This window comes from Syzygium oleosum, unplaced genomic scaffold (genome assembly GCF_021117445.2).
Source record: "Syzygium oleosum isolate NSW1041296 unplaced genomic scaffold, Sole_v2.1 Sole_v2.14, whole genome shotgun sequence".
Lineage (NCBI taxonomy): Eukaryota > Viridiplantae > Streptophyta > Magnoliopsida > Myrtales > Myrtaceae > Syzygium > Syzygium oleosum.
This window is the reverse complement of record NW_026607498.1, coordinates 5,123,943-5,139,584: the sequence shown is the minus strand read 5'-3', so window position 1 is coordinate 5,139,584 and position 15,642 is coordinate 5,123,943. Positions and strand designations below refer to the sequence as shown.

Here is a 15,642-nt window from a genome sequence, read left to right as displayed (position 1 = left end):
TCTTGACTTTTGTCCATTTGTTTCACTTGGCACTGTAGAGTATGATCATGTCGGAAAGGATGTGCATGTTCTGGTTTTATCCGTTTGTTGTGGGGGAAGTCGAGCACTCAGATGGCCGGCCACTCTTGGTCATGAAGCTTCAAGCTTTAGTTACCATGAACAAAGCATATAAGTATAAACCCTCAAATTCTTTTATCTTTGTTATGGAAAAAGAAAAGAATTACGCATAATATGGTTATTTTCCTTGGTTTTTTCCCTCCCCCTTATCACGCCTACTGTAGTCAAGGTCATCATACAAGAATGTTGTTTCAACCTCTAGGGTTTTATTTCTAAGTAGGTGAACTTGAACCATGTGAAAGCTAGTATTGTTTCAATGAATGATAAATAGTATTCTCTACGCATCGTTTTGCTCGAGAGATTCAAGATCCGGTGAATGGAAATTATGAAGATTACTCCATTCAATAGTATTTCGATTTGTCTTTAGCCGGACATGTCGAGATAGTGATACAAAAGTAAATATTGTACGCATCGGAGACGAAAGGGGACGGGAGATATTCTTTCGTTAATAAATGATTTAGAGGGGGGAAATCAGTTAAAATAAACCAAGAAATGGTGGATCCTGTGCGGCACATGAATATTATAAAAAAAGCTTTGTTGCTCACCTTTTCTTCTCCTTCTGAATGCCCAGAAGGGCCACCAAAACTGACAGAGGGGTGCAATTGAAAGAGATTAGAAAGCACGAGGCTAACTTTAATATAAAATGAAGCATTAGGGACTATCACTAGAATTACACGCAAATCACAGGACCAACAATCAATTTGCTCTCCCCTCCCCACCCCCCCAAAGAAAATAGTTCTTGTTCTTCGTCGCCAATCATCCTCTGCAGCAGAGCAGAGCAGGGCAGAGCAGAGAGGCAGAGAGAAGAATTACAGGGTGGCTCGCGGTGGAAGCACCGCCAATCATCTCCTTCGCTTCCTCTCAACCTCCGCGTGTTGCTTTCCACTTTTACATTGTTGATGGCACCAAGATTTCAGTTTCCATGTTTTGTCAATGCCCTTTTTAAGCTGATGGTAGTAAGATAAAGTCGAGATTGTTGCCGCTAGAAGAGATTCCGTCTTTTGTAGGGATTTTGGGATTGAATAAAGATGAACATGATGAAATGTGGCTCGTACCAGAAGAGGGTCATTCAGACTGTCTTTTTGAGTATGATATTATATTTGTCTACTCGGGTATAGGGAATCAAGAAGAAAGAAACGCAAGAAGGCCAATGATGAGGATCACATGGATTTTCCTGGACATGAGAAGGTCACATTTAGAGAGGTTGTTGAAGCTCCGCCCAAATTGGCTGTAATCCCTAAAGTAGTGTGCTATGTTTTGCTGGTCAATTAACTAATGCTGCAGATTTTGAAAATAGTTGTTTTGTTTTGGGTGAAGGCAATGAAGACCCTGCAAAATGCATCCCAACAGAGACTTCGTTTACAGGTTATTGTACAAATATTGCAAAGGATGGGCAGCTAGGTTCGCCACCCTACTTCCTTCGACAATAGGTTCTTCATTCTCTTTTTCATTGTGACCTTCTTTTGAACAATATATCGGCCACATGTTTTGGGGCAATTTATGATGGCATTCTGTATTTTTCCTTTATGATTATTGTAGTGTTGGTTTTGAGATATCTAGTTTTGTCGTAGGACATGGACATCTCATTTCTTTTATTGCAAGAGGAGAACCGTTTTTCTTTCCCTTATTTTGTGATAGTTTAGACATTTAACCAAGTTTTTTACATGAGAGGAAACTTGTTCTCGGTATATAGACTTATGAATAGGTCCGGCTCAGCCGAAGTCAATCAACAAATTATCAGATTGGTATGTCAATGATATCATGAATTGTGGGATTGCTGATTGTTAGATGAGCTTGAAAACCATTTCAGTTCTAGGGACATGTCAGCTTGTTAGCCTCTCAGAGGATTTATGAAAATAAGATAATAATAGCATTGTCGCAAAGCCTGACGAACTTATAACGTCAAATTATGTACAGAATTCAAGCAAATCACTCTACCATTCCAGCGTTTACATGCAACAGTAAGATCTTGAAGCACACATGCTTACTTATCAGTGAAAACCGCTAGCATCCAACATTATAAATCCATAGTTTTGCGATGGACCATACATAATGATAGTCCTGCTCTTATGTAGCCAATCTGGGAACAGCACGAAGATGTAAGCCATTGTCAATGTGAAGGGTGAACATGACCTTGTAGGTTACAGGTCTAGTTTCATCAGCTAATCTGAAACGGAAGAAGCGAAGGAGAGCTATTGAAACTATTTTCATCTGGCGATAAGCGAAATCCTTCCCGAGGCAGATTCTAGGACCAGCCTGCAAATAGGAAAGTAAGATTGTCACTTGAAGATGCTTGGAATATGTATACACGCTTAAAATATTCAATTTAGATGGACTTAGGATGGAGAAACGAACATGGAATGCAACAAATTTGAAAGGTGATTCATTTTGGAAAATTCCATCCTTCAACCATCTTTCAGGTTTGAAATCCTCAGCATCTTCTCCCCAGATGTTATGCATTTTTCCCATTGAGTAGGCCAAGTAATATACGCCGTCCCCTTTTTTCACGTGGTAGCCATCTGGGAGAACATCATCTGCCTCAGCACATCTTCCATCCTGTAGTGCAACAGATGTATACAAGATCACAGTTAGCATGTATTGATACAAAACCGAATGTTAAATGCATGGTCTCTTTGGCTTGTGCTTGATGTGTAATTGCCAATCTGATGGATTTATAGCCTCCGAATTGTTACTGATCATGTTTTGATCAGAAGGAAGTCGACTCTTTTGCATTGCATTTTACATTTGAATTTGACTTAAGGACTATTTGCATGATCATGATGCAGTCAGAAGGGTAGCAGCAGTATTTGTTCATGAATTTAGAGATGAATGAAAAGCTAGCATTTGATCTGTGATGGAAAAATGTGACTTGTATAGTTGTGTAGTGCAAATGAAAGGATTCCCGGACATGCATTTAGCTATATCTTTTAGTCTGTCAAAAATACACTTCGATAATGCATTGTAGCTTCTATAAGTCAGGACAATTGTGATATATTAGATTTTTACTCTGCAAGGCCAAAGGCGATTTACTCGGACCCACTGTGATTAGCTCTCTCCAAGCTCCAAGTTCTGCTGATGTATTGATTTGAGTACATAATATCTCAAGCTCAGTTTTGCTTTTTTTTTTTCTTGTTTTGTGATAGGTTAGAGGTTTGAACTTTAATTCTCACAAGTGAACAGAAGATTACCACAGGGACTGCAGGATACAGCCTCAATGTCTCTGTGAGTGTTGCATGAAGATAGTGCATTCGGTCGAGCACCGGATCAGTTATTCTTTCCACAAAACAGTCAGGGTTAGCTTCACTTGCTTGATCTCCAATCACTTCCTTTATTTCGTCGACAATCTTTTGCTGCACTAGGGGGTGTTTGCATAGCATGTAGAGGAACCATGATAAGGTATTTGCACTAGTATCTTTCCCAGCGATCATGAAATTCAGAATTATATCCCTCAAGTACTTATCATTCATATTCTCGGGCTCTTTCTTGCTCTCGAGCAAAAATCTCGAGAGAATGTCCTCCTTGTCATTCTTGAAGGAAAAAAAGGGAAAAGGAAAAATCAGTCAGAGGAATTGCCAAAGAGAAAACCTGCAAAACATTACGGGTATATGATGAAAACAATCTTTAGATGGTGCCAAGAGTTTTTTTAGCCAGAATTCCTCCTCTGAAAACTTTAATGTACTTGAGCTTCTACAGAATTCTTCCATAGTTCTTATTATTCAAATCTTCCCCAACATTACATGTCCTACTGCCTCTTCCAAATTTGAGTTGTGGCTTGACAAAAGAAGAGCGGAAACTTCAAAAATTGGATGGCTATATGTACACTAAGTACTCTCCAATGAAAAAAAAGAATGTACTCACACGCTGTACTGGGAGTTGATTCCTCTTGGTTCTGATAAGTTGGTGCACGAAATTGTCGATGAGTTTGATGTTATTTCCAAGACGAGCTTCTGATCCGATTTTGAGAAGTCTTTTGAGATTCCAAGAGGGATCTACATATCGCCAGTAGATTAGTGCATGCGCCTCATCAAAAGCTCTCATGAAGGCTCTTCCCTCTTTGCTTGATCCATCCAAGCAATTCAATTCTACACCAAATCCAACTTTGAAGATGGAATCCAAAGTGCATCTCATCAATATATCCTACAGACACGATGATGTAAGACAATACAATGAGCAAACTAATGTACAATGTTCTGTTACCTTCTCTTTTATTCTAAAGACCATTGTCAGGAAATGTTTTTTCTTGTACTGTTATGTTCTCTCTCTCTCTCTCTCTCTCTCTACTCTTTAGATTGCATCCATATCCAATCATTTTTCACACAAAGTTACACTATCTATCAAATCTGGAAGACCAACTTTGGTGTATTACGATATTGTTGTAAATATGCAGTCTTTATGTTTGGTATCATTCAAGTTATCTTTCACAGTGGTTTTGATCCTCATGGAGTTCTCCTCCTTCAAATATAAAAAATACTCACTTGCATATCGAATCCCTCAGAAGCAGCCGATAACTCCTCCACAACCTTGACCAGCTTCGCAGAATTCTTTCTGAACACGCAACAGCTAAAATCTCTGAGCACCCTTGTTGCAAACTCAAAGCTCGCGACCTTCCTCTGCTTCTTCCACTTCTCTCCATCCACCGCGAAAATACCCTCCCCGAACAAATCCTTGACTATATCTATGTCATACTCTCCCTTTGTGTACTTCTCGAACTTTGTCTTCAATATGTACTCAACGTTCCTTGGATCAGCCGTGTAAATCGCACTATGGGCCAGCGTGAGGAGCCGGAACGTCGTAGTTCTCCTTGCGACTTCAGTTTGGTAGTCATAGAGCCGGTTGAAGTGCGCGGTTAGACCAAAGACCGTCCCGTGAACGGGCGGATACTTGGAGCTTCGGAGGGACTTGCCAGTGAAGGTTTTCAGGAGAAGGAGAGCAAAGGCGACAGAGAGAGCGATTGGAACGAGTGCCACAGAGTAGAGCATCACAGACACAATGTTGATGTCCATTTTTTTTTGCGAAGAAGATGGAAGGTAATGACTATGAAGATCAAGCATATGATATTCTTCCGTTGATATATGTGTCAAGACTATTGACTTTTCCTTTTGTTTTACTTATTATAATAATGCGGAAGGAAGATTTAAACTAATGATTGTGATTGAGATGTGCTTAGGTGTTAAGCTGAGATTCTGAGTAGGAATTGATGTGCATGTACTGGTTTCATCTGTTTGTTGTGGGGGAAGTCATAATTCAGATGGCTTGCCACTCTTTTGGTTTTAAGTGCTTGGTGCATGCGATGAGAGATAAAGCCATCTTATTCATGATGAAGGCCGTGAAGCTTCAGTTATAGTTAACATGGAAAATTAACTGGACATAAAAGCTATATGCATTCTGATTACGTTTTGGAATTGGTCTAAGTAGAAACCTCCCAACAAGATAGAGTTCTACTCAAATTTTTAAAAGTTTCTTGAGTCGTGTTAAGGTACTAAACTAAACCGAATGAACCTGATAATTGGTGGTTCCTCCGCGGCACATGAATATTATAAAACAAGCTATGTTGTTATTCTAGTGAAAAGAATGAGAAAGGTGGCAGATTTGATAGCTTACAGTTCACAATTAACTGAGTGGTCAAATTTTCTAATGATATTTCTAGTTAAGAAAGGTTCATTATGACAGACACTATAGGCAGAACCATACACAGCCCAGTGATATTAATAGGATCAACTTGCTTCTGTGCTCAAGCACAAACTTCACATTATTCTTTTATGTTGGCCATTCTCATGCTACCAAAGGTCACCTTCATAGAATTACAAATGTCCGGTTCTCCCAAAATGATGGAATTCATACAAGTACATGCTTTTCGGCAAAGATATTAGGTAGGTTATCCATTTTTCGATCCTATCAACAGTGCATAAATGGAGGCCATTGTCAATGTGAAGCGTGAACATGAATTGGTCCAGCTCAGCCAAAGCCAATCAGCTGATTATCAGAGTGGTATGTCAATGGTATCATGAAGTTCTGGATGGCTGTTTATTAGATGAGCTTGAAAACCAACTCAGTTCTAGGGACATATCAGCTTATTAGCCTCTCAGAGGCATTATGAGAATAAGATTTTACTAGTATTGTCACAAAGCCTGACAAACTAATAACTTCAAATTTACAGAATTTAAGCAATACACCTTAATATTCCTACTTTTACATGCAATAGTAAGATCTTGTAGCGTACATGCTTACTTACCAGTGAAAACCACTGGCATCCAACATTGGAAATCCATATGTCGCAATGAACTATACTCAATGATAGTCCAGCTCTTATGTATTCAATCTGGGAATAGCACGAAGATGTAAGCCACTGTCGATGTGAAGGGTGAACATGACCTTGTAGGTTACAGGTCTATTTTCATCAGCTAATCTGAAACGGAAGAAGCGAAGGAGAGCTATTGAAACTATTTTCATCTGGCGAAGAGCAAAATCCTTCCCAAGGCAGATCCTAGGACCAGCCTGGATATTCAAAAGTAAGAGTGTCACTGACGATGCTTGGAACGTATACACATGCTTTGAATATTCAATTTGCGAGGACTTAGGATGGAGAAACGAACATGGAATGCAACAAATTTAAAAGTGATTCTTTCTGGAAAATTCCATCCTTCAACCATCTTTCAGGTTTGAAATCCTCGGCATCTTCTCCCCAGATGTTATGGATTCTTGCCATTGAGTAAGCCAAGTAATTAATGTCATCCCCCCTTTTCACGTGGAAGCCATCAGGAAGAACATCATCTGTCTCAGCACATGTTCCATCCTGTTGTGCAGAAGTGCAGAAGATCGAAGTTAGCATGTACTGATACAGAAGCCGGAACTTGTTAAATGCATATTCTCTTTGGCTTGTGCTTGATTTGTACTTTCCAATCCGATGGATTTCTAGCATGTGCATTGTCACTGATCATCTTTGGTTCAAAAGAATATTGACTCTTTCGCATGGCCATTTACATTTGAATGCGACTTACGGACTAGTTGCATGATCATAATGCAGTCGGAAGGGTAGCACTAGTATTTGTTCCAGAATTTAGAGATAAATGAAAAGCTAGCATTTGATCTGTGAGGGAAAAATGTTAACTGTATAGTTGCTTAATGCAAATGAAAGGATTCCCGGACATGCACTTAACTAAAATTTTTAGTCTGTCATAAGTACACTTCGATGATGGCCAATGGCAATTTACTCAGACCCGCTGTGATTAGCTCTCTCCAAGCTCCGACGTTCTGCTGATGTATTGATTTAAGATCATAATATCTCAAGCTCAGTTTGAACTATTTTATTTTCTTTTTCTGTGATCGGTTAGAGGTTTGAACTTTAATTCTAACAAATGAACTGACGTTCACCAGCGGGACTGCAGGATACAGCCTCAAAGTCTCTGTGAGTGTGGCGAGAAGATAGTGCATTCGGTCGAGCACCAGATCAGTTATTCTTTCCACAAAACTATCAGGGTTAGCTTCACTTGCTTGATCTCCAATCACTTCCTTTACTTCGTTGACAATCTTTTGCTGCACTAGGGGGTGTTTGCAGAGCACGTAGAGGAACCATGATAAGGTATTTGCACTAGTATCTTTTCCGACGATCATAAAATTCAGAATCATATCCCTCAAGTACTTATCATTCATAATCTCGGGATCTTTCTCGCTCTCGAGCAAAAATCTTGAGAGAATGTCCTCCTTGTCATTCTTGTAGGAAAAAATAGGGAAAAGAAAAAATCAGTCAGAGGAATTGCCAAAGAAAAAACCTGGAAGATAGGACAACTTTGTGATAAATTAGATGGTGCCACAAGTTTTCCTAGCCACAATTCTTGCTCTCAAAACAAACTGTACTTGACCTTCTACCGAACAAGTTCTTGTTATTAAAATCTTCCGCGACATCACATGCCATAATGCCTCTTCCAAATTTGAGAGGTGGCTTGACAAAAGAAGTGCGTGAACTCAACAAATCGAATAGCTAAACATACACTAAGTACTCACACATTCACTAATAAAATTGAAAAGTACTCACTCGTTCTCACTGCGCGGCGAGTTGATTTCTCTTGGTTATGATAAGTTGATGCATGAAATTGTCGATGAGTTTAATGTTATTCCTAAGACGAGCTTTTGAACCGATGTTGAGAAGTCTTTTGAGCTCCCAAGAGGGATCGATATACCGCCAGTAGGTTAGTTCATTCGCCTCGTCAAAAGCTTTCATGAAGGCTTTTCCCTCTTTGCTTGATCCTTCCAAGCAATTTCAATTCCACACTAAATCCAACTTTGAAGATGGAATCCAAAGTGCATCTCATCAGTATATCCTTCAGACACAATTTAAGACAGCACGATGAGCAAAGTAATGTACAACGATCTGTTACCTTCTTTTTTTTATTCTAAACACCATTATCGGGAAATGTTCTTTACCACGTGATGGTCGCTGCTATCGTCGAGTGACCACAACGGTTTTTGTCTATCCTAGGTTTCTCTTCAAGACTAGCTATTTCTAACTCTTTAGATTGCACACATATCCAATCATTTTTCAGACAAAGTTATATTCTCTATCAAACCCGGATGACCAACTTTAGTGTATTTCGATATTCTGTTGGCAATATGCAGTCTTTGTGTTCGATTCGATTCAACTTATCTTTTTTTCACAGTGATTTTGATCCTCGTGGAGTTCTCATTCTTCAAAGATCGAAACTACTCACTTGCATATCGAATCCCTCGGAAGCAGCCGACAACTCCTGCACAACTTTGACCAGCTTCGCAGCATTCTTCCTGAACACGCAGCAGCTAAAATCTCTTAGCACCCTCGTCGCAAACTCAAAGCTCGCGACCTTCCTTTGCTTCTTCCACTTTTCTCCATCCACCGCGAAAATCCCCTCCCCAAATAAATCCTTCATTATATCTATGTTATACTTTCCCTTCGTGTATTTATCAAAGTTGTTCTTTAATATGTGCTCGACATTCCTCGGATCGGCCGTGTAAATCTCACTCTGGTCCAGCGCGAGGAGCCGGAACGTCGGAAATTTCCTCGCGACTCCAGTTAGGTAGTCGTGGAGCCGGTTGAAGTAGACGAGTAGACCAAAGACCGTCCCTTGAACGGGCGGGTACTTGGAGCTTCGGAGGGACTTGCCGGTGAAGGTTTTCAGGAGGAGGAGAGCAAAGGCGATGGAAAGAGCGATGGGAACGAGTGCCGCGGAGCAGAGCGTCGCAGACACTATGTTGATGTCCGTTTCTTTTTTCGTGAAAAAGATGGAAGGTAATGACGATGGAGATCAAGTAGATGATATCCTAGCGTTAATTTATATCTCAAGATTCTTGACTTTTCCATTCCTTTACTTAGCACTTAATCATCTGAGTTCTTGACTTCTGCCACAGAAAACAGGTAAAACCAGAAACGGCACATAGATTCCTAGGCATGATCTCTGCTTAACACCCAAGTTCTTGACATTATGGACAGAACCCTCGCTTCATATAGGCTTAAGCACAAGCTTTGACAATAGTCTTTTATGTTGGCCATTCTAATGCTACTAAAGGTCGACTTCCTAGGATTACAAATGTCTAGTTCCCCCAAAATGATGGGATTCGTATGAATACATCTTTTTCGGAAAAAAGATTAGGGAGATAAGGACACTAAAAGTGCCAACAGTTGTATACGGCACTCTCTTCAGTATCAAAAGTTTTCAACTGATCATTTTAAGTGCTAAACTGGCAAAAAAACGATCACTTAAATGTCAACGGCGAGAAATTCCAATCAAAATTAATACGTGACTTTTTTAATTAAAATTTTAATATGAGTCGGCATTTTGAAAAAAGAATGGTCCACGTGACATTTGCATGTGTACATTTCTCCTCCTCTCCCTCCACGTCATTTTTTTTTCTATTTTTTTCTTTTCTTTTCTCCTTCTGCATTCTTGCTGCTTCTTCGTTTTCTTCTTGTCGCGACCAACCCCAACTCACCTTTGCCGTTGCCAATCACCAGACCACCGCCACCAAAACATCACGCCGATCACCATTTTCGCCGGCTAATAAGGATCTCACGACAATGGTTTTGAACATGGGGCATCGCCGGAAAATGGGTAGGGACTATGGCGTAGGTGGTCATCCATGGCCAACGCCGGGAATCGAAGGACATGCCATAGAACCATAGGGAATCATAGATTTAGACATAGTTTTAGCTATCAATGAAGAAATCGTGAATCAATCCTAACTCTGAACATCGATTTCATGAAAACAACTTTGTTAGCTCTTTCAGGCAAATCGTCAAACACATGCTAGGCGTTTTAAAAGTTAAGTTTTGGACTTGATTTCAATGTATTTCTTAGCCTAAACATAGTATGCAGAGTCTTAAATCATCTCTATTCGTCACAAATCCATATCATTCTGTCACGATTTGCTCATGATTTAACTTTGAATCCAACGATTGAGAAGCGCTCCAAGATCGAGCAAAAGCAAATCCAGAAGCTTCGCGAGCAAGAGAAGCGCGAGCTTGGGGCCAAATCCCACCGCCAATAATCTTTCTCCAATGCCGCCTCCAAGCCCAATCCCTCCTCCTCCTTCATGTGATGTTGCAGAGCTCAAACGAAGAAATGGAGGAGAGAGAGAGAGAGGGGGGGGGAAGAGAGAGAGAGAGGCAGATGAATGTCGTTTTGGGTTGTACAGGTAGATGAAACTGGATAAATGACGTCGTTTTGGGATTTTCATGCTGATTTAAACCTCCGGCTAGCCACGTCGGTTTAAGATATTAACAAAAAAAGGCCACGTCATATTTTCTGCCAAACTGATCGGAGTTGGCACTGAAATGATTATTTTTTAAAAAAATTAACACTTAAGTGATCCAAAAAAACTTTTGGCACTAAAGTGAGTACCATACACTACTTTTGACATCTCTAATGTCTTCTCTTAAAGATTAGGTATGCTGTCCATTTTCGATCCTAGCGACAGCGCATAGATGTAGGCCATTGTCAATAGAGCGTGAACATGAGCCCTCTGTAAAGCCATCACCATATGTTTCTTTGACTATAGATTTTCCGTTGTCTTGCTTTTCAAGCAATAGACAACAAAATTCCATGCCTCCACACGGGCAAAAAGACCAGCAACATGCGTATGGCGTGAAATTGGGGATATGGACTTGACATTTTCAGTTGAAAGATTGCCAATCCACCAATGTTTCGGTCAGTCAGGAAGAATATGGCTTGGAGTTTCATTTCAATAGCGACACGCCTTGAAGTCTATGTTTTTGCGATCGATGCACTTCATCGTCTTTCTTTTTAGGGATAAGTGCATTCAAAGTCTTAAAACTTATCACGAAAGTGCAATTGAGTCCTAAAACTTTCAAAAAGTGCAAACAAGTCTTAAAACTTATCACGAAAGTGCATTTGAGTCCTAAAACTTTCAAAAGTGCAAACAAGTCCTAAAACTTGTCACGAAAGTGCAAACAAGTCCTAAAACTTGTCAAATTGGTTCAATCAAGTCCTTCCATTGATTGTACTTTTGAAAGTTTTAAGACTTGTTTGCACTTTCGTGACAAGTTTTAGGACTTGTTTGCACTTTTTTAAAGTTTTAGGACTCAAATGCACTTTCATGACAAGTTTTAGGACTTGTTTGCACTTTTTGAAAGTTTTAGGACTCAATTGCACTTTCGTAATAAGTTTTAGGACTTCTAGTGCACTTATCCCTTCTTTTTAGGTTAATACCACGAAACACCATAAACTGGTACACATGTAACAATTTTACCCTGAGCTAATTTTTTGATCACCAAAAATCCAAGCTGTGACAATTGTACCCCGAACTAATTTTTTGACCACCGAAAATCCCAAACTGGTATACCTATGACAAATTTACCCTCCGCTAGTTTCCGTTAAATTTTACTGTCAAATTACTATGTTTGATTACACGTGATAGTTGACGGGTGTACCAGTTTGGGGTTTTACCCCTTTGTTTGTAACAAGTTTACCAATTTGTGATTTTTCGTGATATTAATCCAATTTAATGGACACTAACAGAGGGTAAATTTGTTACAAATGTATCAGTTTGGGGTTTTTAGTGGTTAAAAAATTAGTTTGGGGTAAAATTGCCACAGGTGAACCAGTTTGGGGTTTTTGGTGGTCAAAAAATTAGTTCGGGGTAAAATTGTCACAAATGTACAAGTGTGGGATTTTTTATGGTCAAAAAAATAGTTTGGGGTAAATTTATCACAGGTGTACCAGTTTGGGGTTTTTGATGGTAAAAAAATTAGTTTGAGATAAAATTGTCATAAGTATACCAGTTTGGGGTTTTTTGTGGTATTAACCCTTCTTTTTATTGCCAACTTCTACTCAGAAAGCTTACGACACACTCAATTGTTGCAGAGATGGCTTTCGTGCTTCAGTTTAGTAGCGCAGAGGATCATTACACTTGTATTGTGCTTTGGTTGTTACTCACTCATTTCCTCAGCATGTTGAACGAGAACTACTGGAAAAGGGTCAAGATGCATTCATCACAAAGGAAGTTTAAAATCTATATTTGTTGGTTGAAATCAAAAGTCGATCATCCATATCGAACCGCATCAAAGCGATATCCTAATAATTTTTTTGTGTTAATCAAATGCCGACGACCCTAAACAACAGGTGGGATGGTTCATGAGATGTCTATCAGATACCAGTTTTAGTATAAACTAAAACTCAAAACAGCACATCCATGTCGGAGCAGAATTTTCATTTCATAAAGCGATCACAGACATATATATGCTTTTAGATTGCAAATAAAAAATGAGATTTTCCAAAGTCTGTGATATCGCAATACCAAAGCTATCAATACCAGAAAACAGGATGCAATGTACTCAGCAGACAGATGCCCCTACAGCAACCCTTCGAGGCATTTGGTTGCTTCCAAGCTCGCGCGAGACGAACGACGGAGCATTCCCTGTGGGGAACAGAGAAATGACGACTTTTCCCCGAGCCCTTCCGGTTTCTAAGTATCGAAAAGCTTCAATAACATCTGTAAATGCATAAGGTCCGGTAGGATCGATGATGGCCTTGAGCTTTCCGTTCTCTAAATAAGGCCTAAGCATCTCCAGGTTTTCTCCAGAAACTGTCAAGCTTGAATAGACTGCCCTTGGATGTGATGGAGGCCAGGTTATGTCAATGATCGGAGCTTCATCCTTAGCCACTACAAAGGAGTTCTTGCAGTCCCCTGAAGAAGTCAAGAGATAATGTTGAAATAACATTTAGACACAACTAAGCGTCATTTTAGTTACTGATCTTCCGGTGGTCAAAGCAATCTCTAGAAGCCACACAACCTCTTTCTTATCCCTTCTAAAAACTTCATGGGATTTATATATGGGCCACTGTCACTGGAGACATAAGTTGATGGCACAGACATAAAACATCAGTTGTTTAAGGTACTCGAACTTTTTGAGTCTCCTACAACTGACGGTGCTCATACAAAAGAATTGCTCCACCACCAGTGAACGTGACAAAATTTCAGATGACATGATCAATTCAAAAAACAGGCAATGTCATCTACTGCGAGGAAATTGCCTGAGTAGTATGAAGTACCAAGGTAAAACTAGCAAACGAATATTGGTTGTTCAAGGAACTCACCGATGGTATCATAAAGAAAGTCAAATTTCTCCTCAATTTCTTCATACTTGGTATTTGTGTAGTCGATAACTTTGTCGGCACCCAGTTTCTTGACAAACTCCACCTTTGCTGAGCTACATGTTGCCACAACATAGGAAGCACTGTAAAAGTGCTTGGCCAGCTGAACAGCTAAAGTCCCAACACCACCCGCACCTCCAACAATAAAAACTGTCTGTCCCTCTTTGAAACCTGCTGTTACAAACCCTTCAATTGCAGTCTCAACAGCTAACGGCAAACTCGCGGCTTCCTCAGATGATAGGTTCTGGGGCTTCATTGCCACCAGGGTCTCCTCCACCGCAATAAATTCTGCCAGTGTCCCGAGCTGCTTCAGCTTTCCAGGAGCATTGAAATCCTGAATATTCCCATAAACTGCATCGCCTAAATCAAACTTGGTGACACCAGTGCCTTTCGCCACCACCACACCTGCCATGTCACAGCCTGGAACCACCTGCATCCCATATCAAGCAATGCATCTAGATTCACGACACCGCTTGTTCTAGGGTAATGACATGCTCAGGACTTTGATCGATTGTGGATAATCGTGACTTGTTTTACTAGTAAAATCAGCCTAAAGGCGAACTCGTTAACAAGAGCTGCCTGATTTACAATAACTAACATAGAAGTGTCCACGGTTCTCCAAACAACATGCTGTTTTCATTCCACAAGCAAATTTCCCATTCTCTGGAAAATTAATAAATTCAAAATTAGTCACAGTCAACCTACATGCACATAGAACTAGCCAGCTTAACAGGAATGCCGCCAACAATGTACTAGAGCAAAGTGTGGCCAGCAAGATAGGAAAACAACAGCACATCAGTAAGTATGAGAGATAAACACATAAAAATATCATCTCTTTGCTTTACTCCCTTTCTCTCTCACAACATGTTCAATCATTTTACTCACAGGAAAGTCCGAAGGAAAGATGGGACGCTGGCGTCTTTTAAAATCAATCGGATTTAAAGCAGCAGCTCGAACTTGGACAATTATTTGATTATGGTGGGGAGTAGGAAAAGGGAAGTCTCCCAGCTTGAGAACTTCCTTACTTCCATACTCTTCATAAAACCAAGCTTTCTGCATATTTGCTCTACTAAAATATAAAATTACATCTCCTTGATATATATAGAGGAATCTATACGACTTGTAGTGCGAGATTGTCCTAAAAATGTTGTGATATGACATGAGATAAAGTAGGTGGTCGTATTTGCGGTGAGGAATGTGCATAGTGGATAGTGGCTAGTAGATAAGATGACGAAGGCAGCCTCAATGAGAAATCACTAATATCACGACGATCTTGTCTTGTTAGAGATACTTCCAGTAATGGGGCCAAAATCTATATTTTCTTCTTAATTGAAAGAGACGCTGCTTGTTGGGGCATAAATTTATTGCTGGAGATAGCTGCGTGAAGAGACCTCGTTCAGTAAAATATCTCAATGATTGACCAGACACTTTAACCATAGAAAAGCAACTATGGCTGAGCACTTGATTGCATGGTTCAAACTTGTAACTAGAAAGACATGGACTTCATAATATATATTGTCAAACGGGGAAGGTTCTACTGGACACTAATCAATTACGGACAGTATGAGCTGCCTCTATACTATCTTCATTTTAACAGGGTAAAGATGTAAGCTCTCCTTATCAGATGAATCCATAGCCTATAGGTAATCTACAGACTAAACCCAAGTCTTTTCGTGAAAAATGAAAGTCAAATAAAATACCCAGTAACTGCTACATCACAGTGACCCAATTCAGCTGTTTGGCTCACTTCAGATGGTTCTAATCAGTGACCACTGCTTATCGCCACTTGCCATCGTTCTAAAATCACCTCATGCACAGAGGAATAACCTGAGAGTTAACGCAGAATTCAGCAGGCAATTCTAGCTCTGCCGTTGATATTGCCCTC

The 15,642-nt window shown here is 39.9% G+C and overlaps 3 protein-coding genes and 1 pseudogene across 7 annotated transcripts in view; 1 reads left to right on the top strand and 3 right to left on the bottom strand.

Annotated features, from left to right (window-relative positions):
• LOC115691809 (protein PXR1) overlaps positions 1-5,334 on the top strand; it is a 29,654-nt gene extending 24,320 nt beyond the window's left edge. The window contains exons 5-7 of one of the 5 annotated variants that reach the window (XR_008817905.1): positions 1,435-1,518; positions 3,261-4,270; positions 4,542-5,334. Coding sequence is in view for 1 of the 5 variants with exons in the window: in XM_056317612.1 (XP_056173587.1) it covers positions 1,435-1,518 (84 nt within the window). In the remaining 4 variants the exon portion in view is untranslated. Of the gene's footprint in view, positions 1-1,434; positions 1,673-3,260; positions 4,271-4,541 lie in introns of those variants that run through there. The other 4 variants (XR_008817904.1, XR_008817903.1, XR_008817902.1 and 1 more) reach the window with 4 other exon arrangements.
• LOC115691810 (cytochrome P450 704C1-like) lies at positions 2,149-5,158 on the bottom strand. The gene is made up of 5 exons (XM_030618545.2): positions 4,593-5,158; positions 3,976-4,254; positions 3,306-3,644; positions 2,473-2,673; positions 2,149-2,373 (listed from the first exon to the last, which is right to left on the bottom strand). Exons 1-5 carry the CDS (start codon positions 5,118-5,120, stop codon positions 2,185-2,187), a joined length of 1,536 nt encoding a protein of 511 aa, XP_030474405.2. The 5' UTR covers positions 5,121-5,158; the 3' UTR covers positions 2,149-2,184.
• A 1,014-nt stretch (positions 5,335-6,348) lies between the features above and the next one.
• On the bottom strand, positions 6,349-9,365 carry LOC115691808 (cytochrome P450 704C1-like; annotated as a pseudogene).
• Positions 9,366-12,798: 3,433 nt separating this feature from the next.
• LOC115691814 (2-methylene-furan-3-one reductase-like) lies at positions 12,799-14,840 on the bottom strand. Its single transcript, XM_030618548.2, has 3 exons — positions 14,643-14,840; positions 13,701-14,187; positions 12,799-13,290 (listed from the first exon to the last, which is right to left on the bottom strand). Exons 1-3 carry the CDS (start codon positions 14,814-14,816, stop codon positions 12,938-12,940), a joined length of 1,014 nt encoding a protein of 337 aa, XP_030474408.2. The 5' UTR covers positions 14,817-14,840; the 3' UTR covers positions 12,799-12,937.
• Positions 14,841-15,642: the final 802 nt, after the last annotated feature.

Excerpts from the sequence above, each read along its gene's own strand:
- LOC115691810 (XM_030618545.2), bottom strand. The coding sequence starts at position 5,120 with ATGGACATCAACATTGTGTCTGTGATGCTCTACTCTGTGGCACTCGTT. Across the intron at positions 4,255-4,592 it reads CTGAGGGATTCGATATGCAA|GATATATTGATGAGATGCAC; the intron begins GTGAGTATTTTT and ends TCGTGTCTGTAG. Across the intron at positions 3,645-3,975 it reads ATCAACTCCCAGTACAGCGT|AATGACAAGGAGGACATTCT; the intron begins GTGAGTACATTC and ends TTTTCCTTCAAG.
- LOC115691814 (XM_030618548.2), bottom strand. The coding sequence starts at position 14,816 with ATGCAGAAAGCTTGGTTTTATGAAGAGTATGGAAGTAAGGAAGTTCTC. Across the intron at positions 14,188-14,642 it reads TCTTTCCTTCGGACTTTCCT|GTGGTTCCAGGCTGTGACAT; the intron begins GTGAGTAAAATG and ends TATGGGATGCAG. Across the intron at positions 13,291-13,700 it reads CTTTCTTTATGATACCATCG|GGGACTGCAAGAACTCCTTT; the intron begins GTGAGTTCCTTG and ends TGACTTCTTCAG.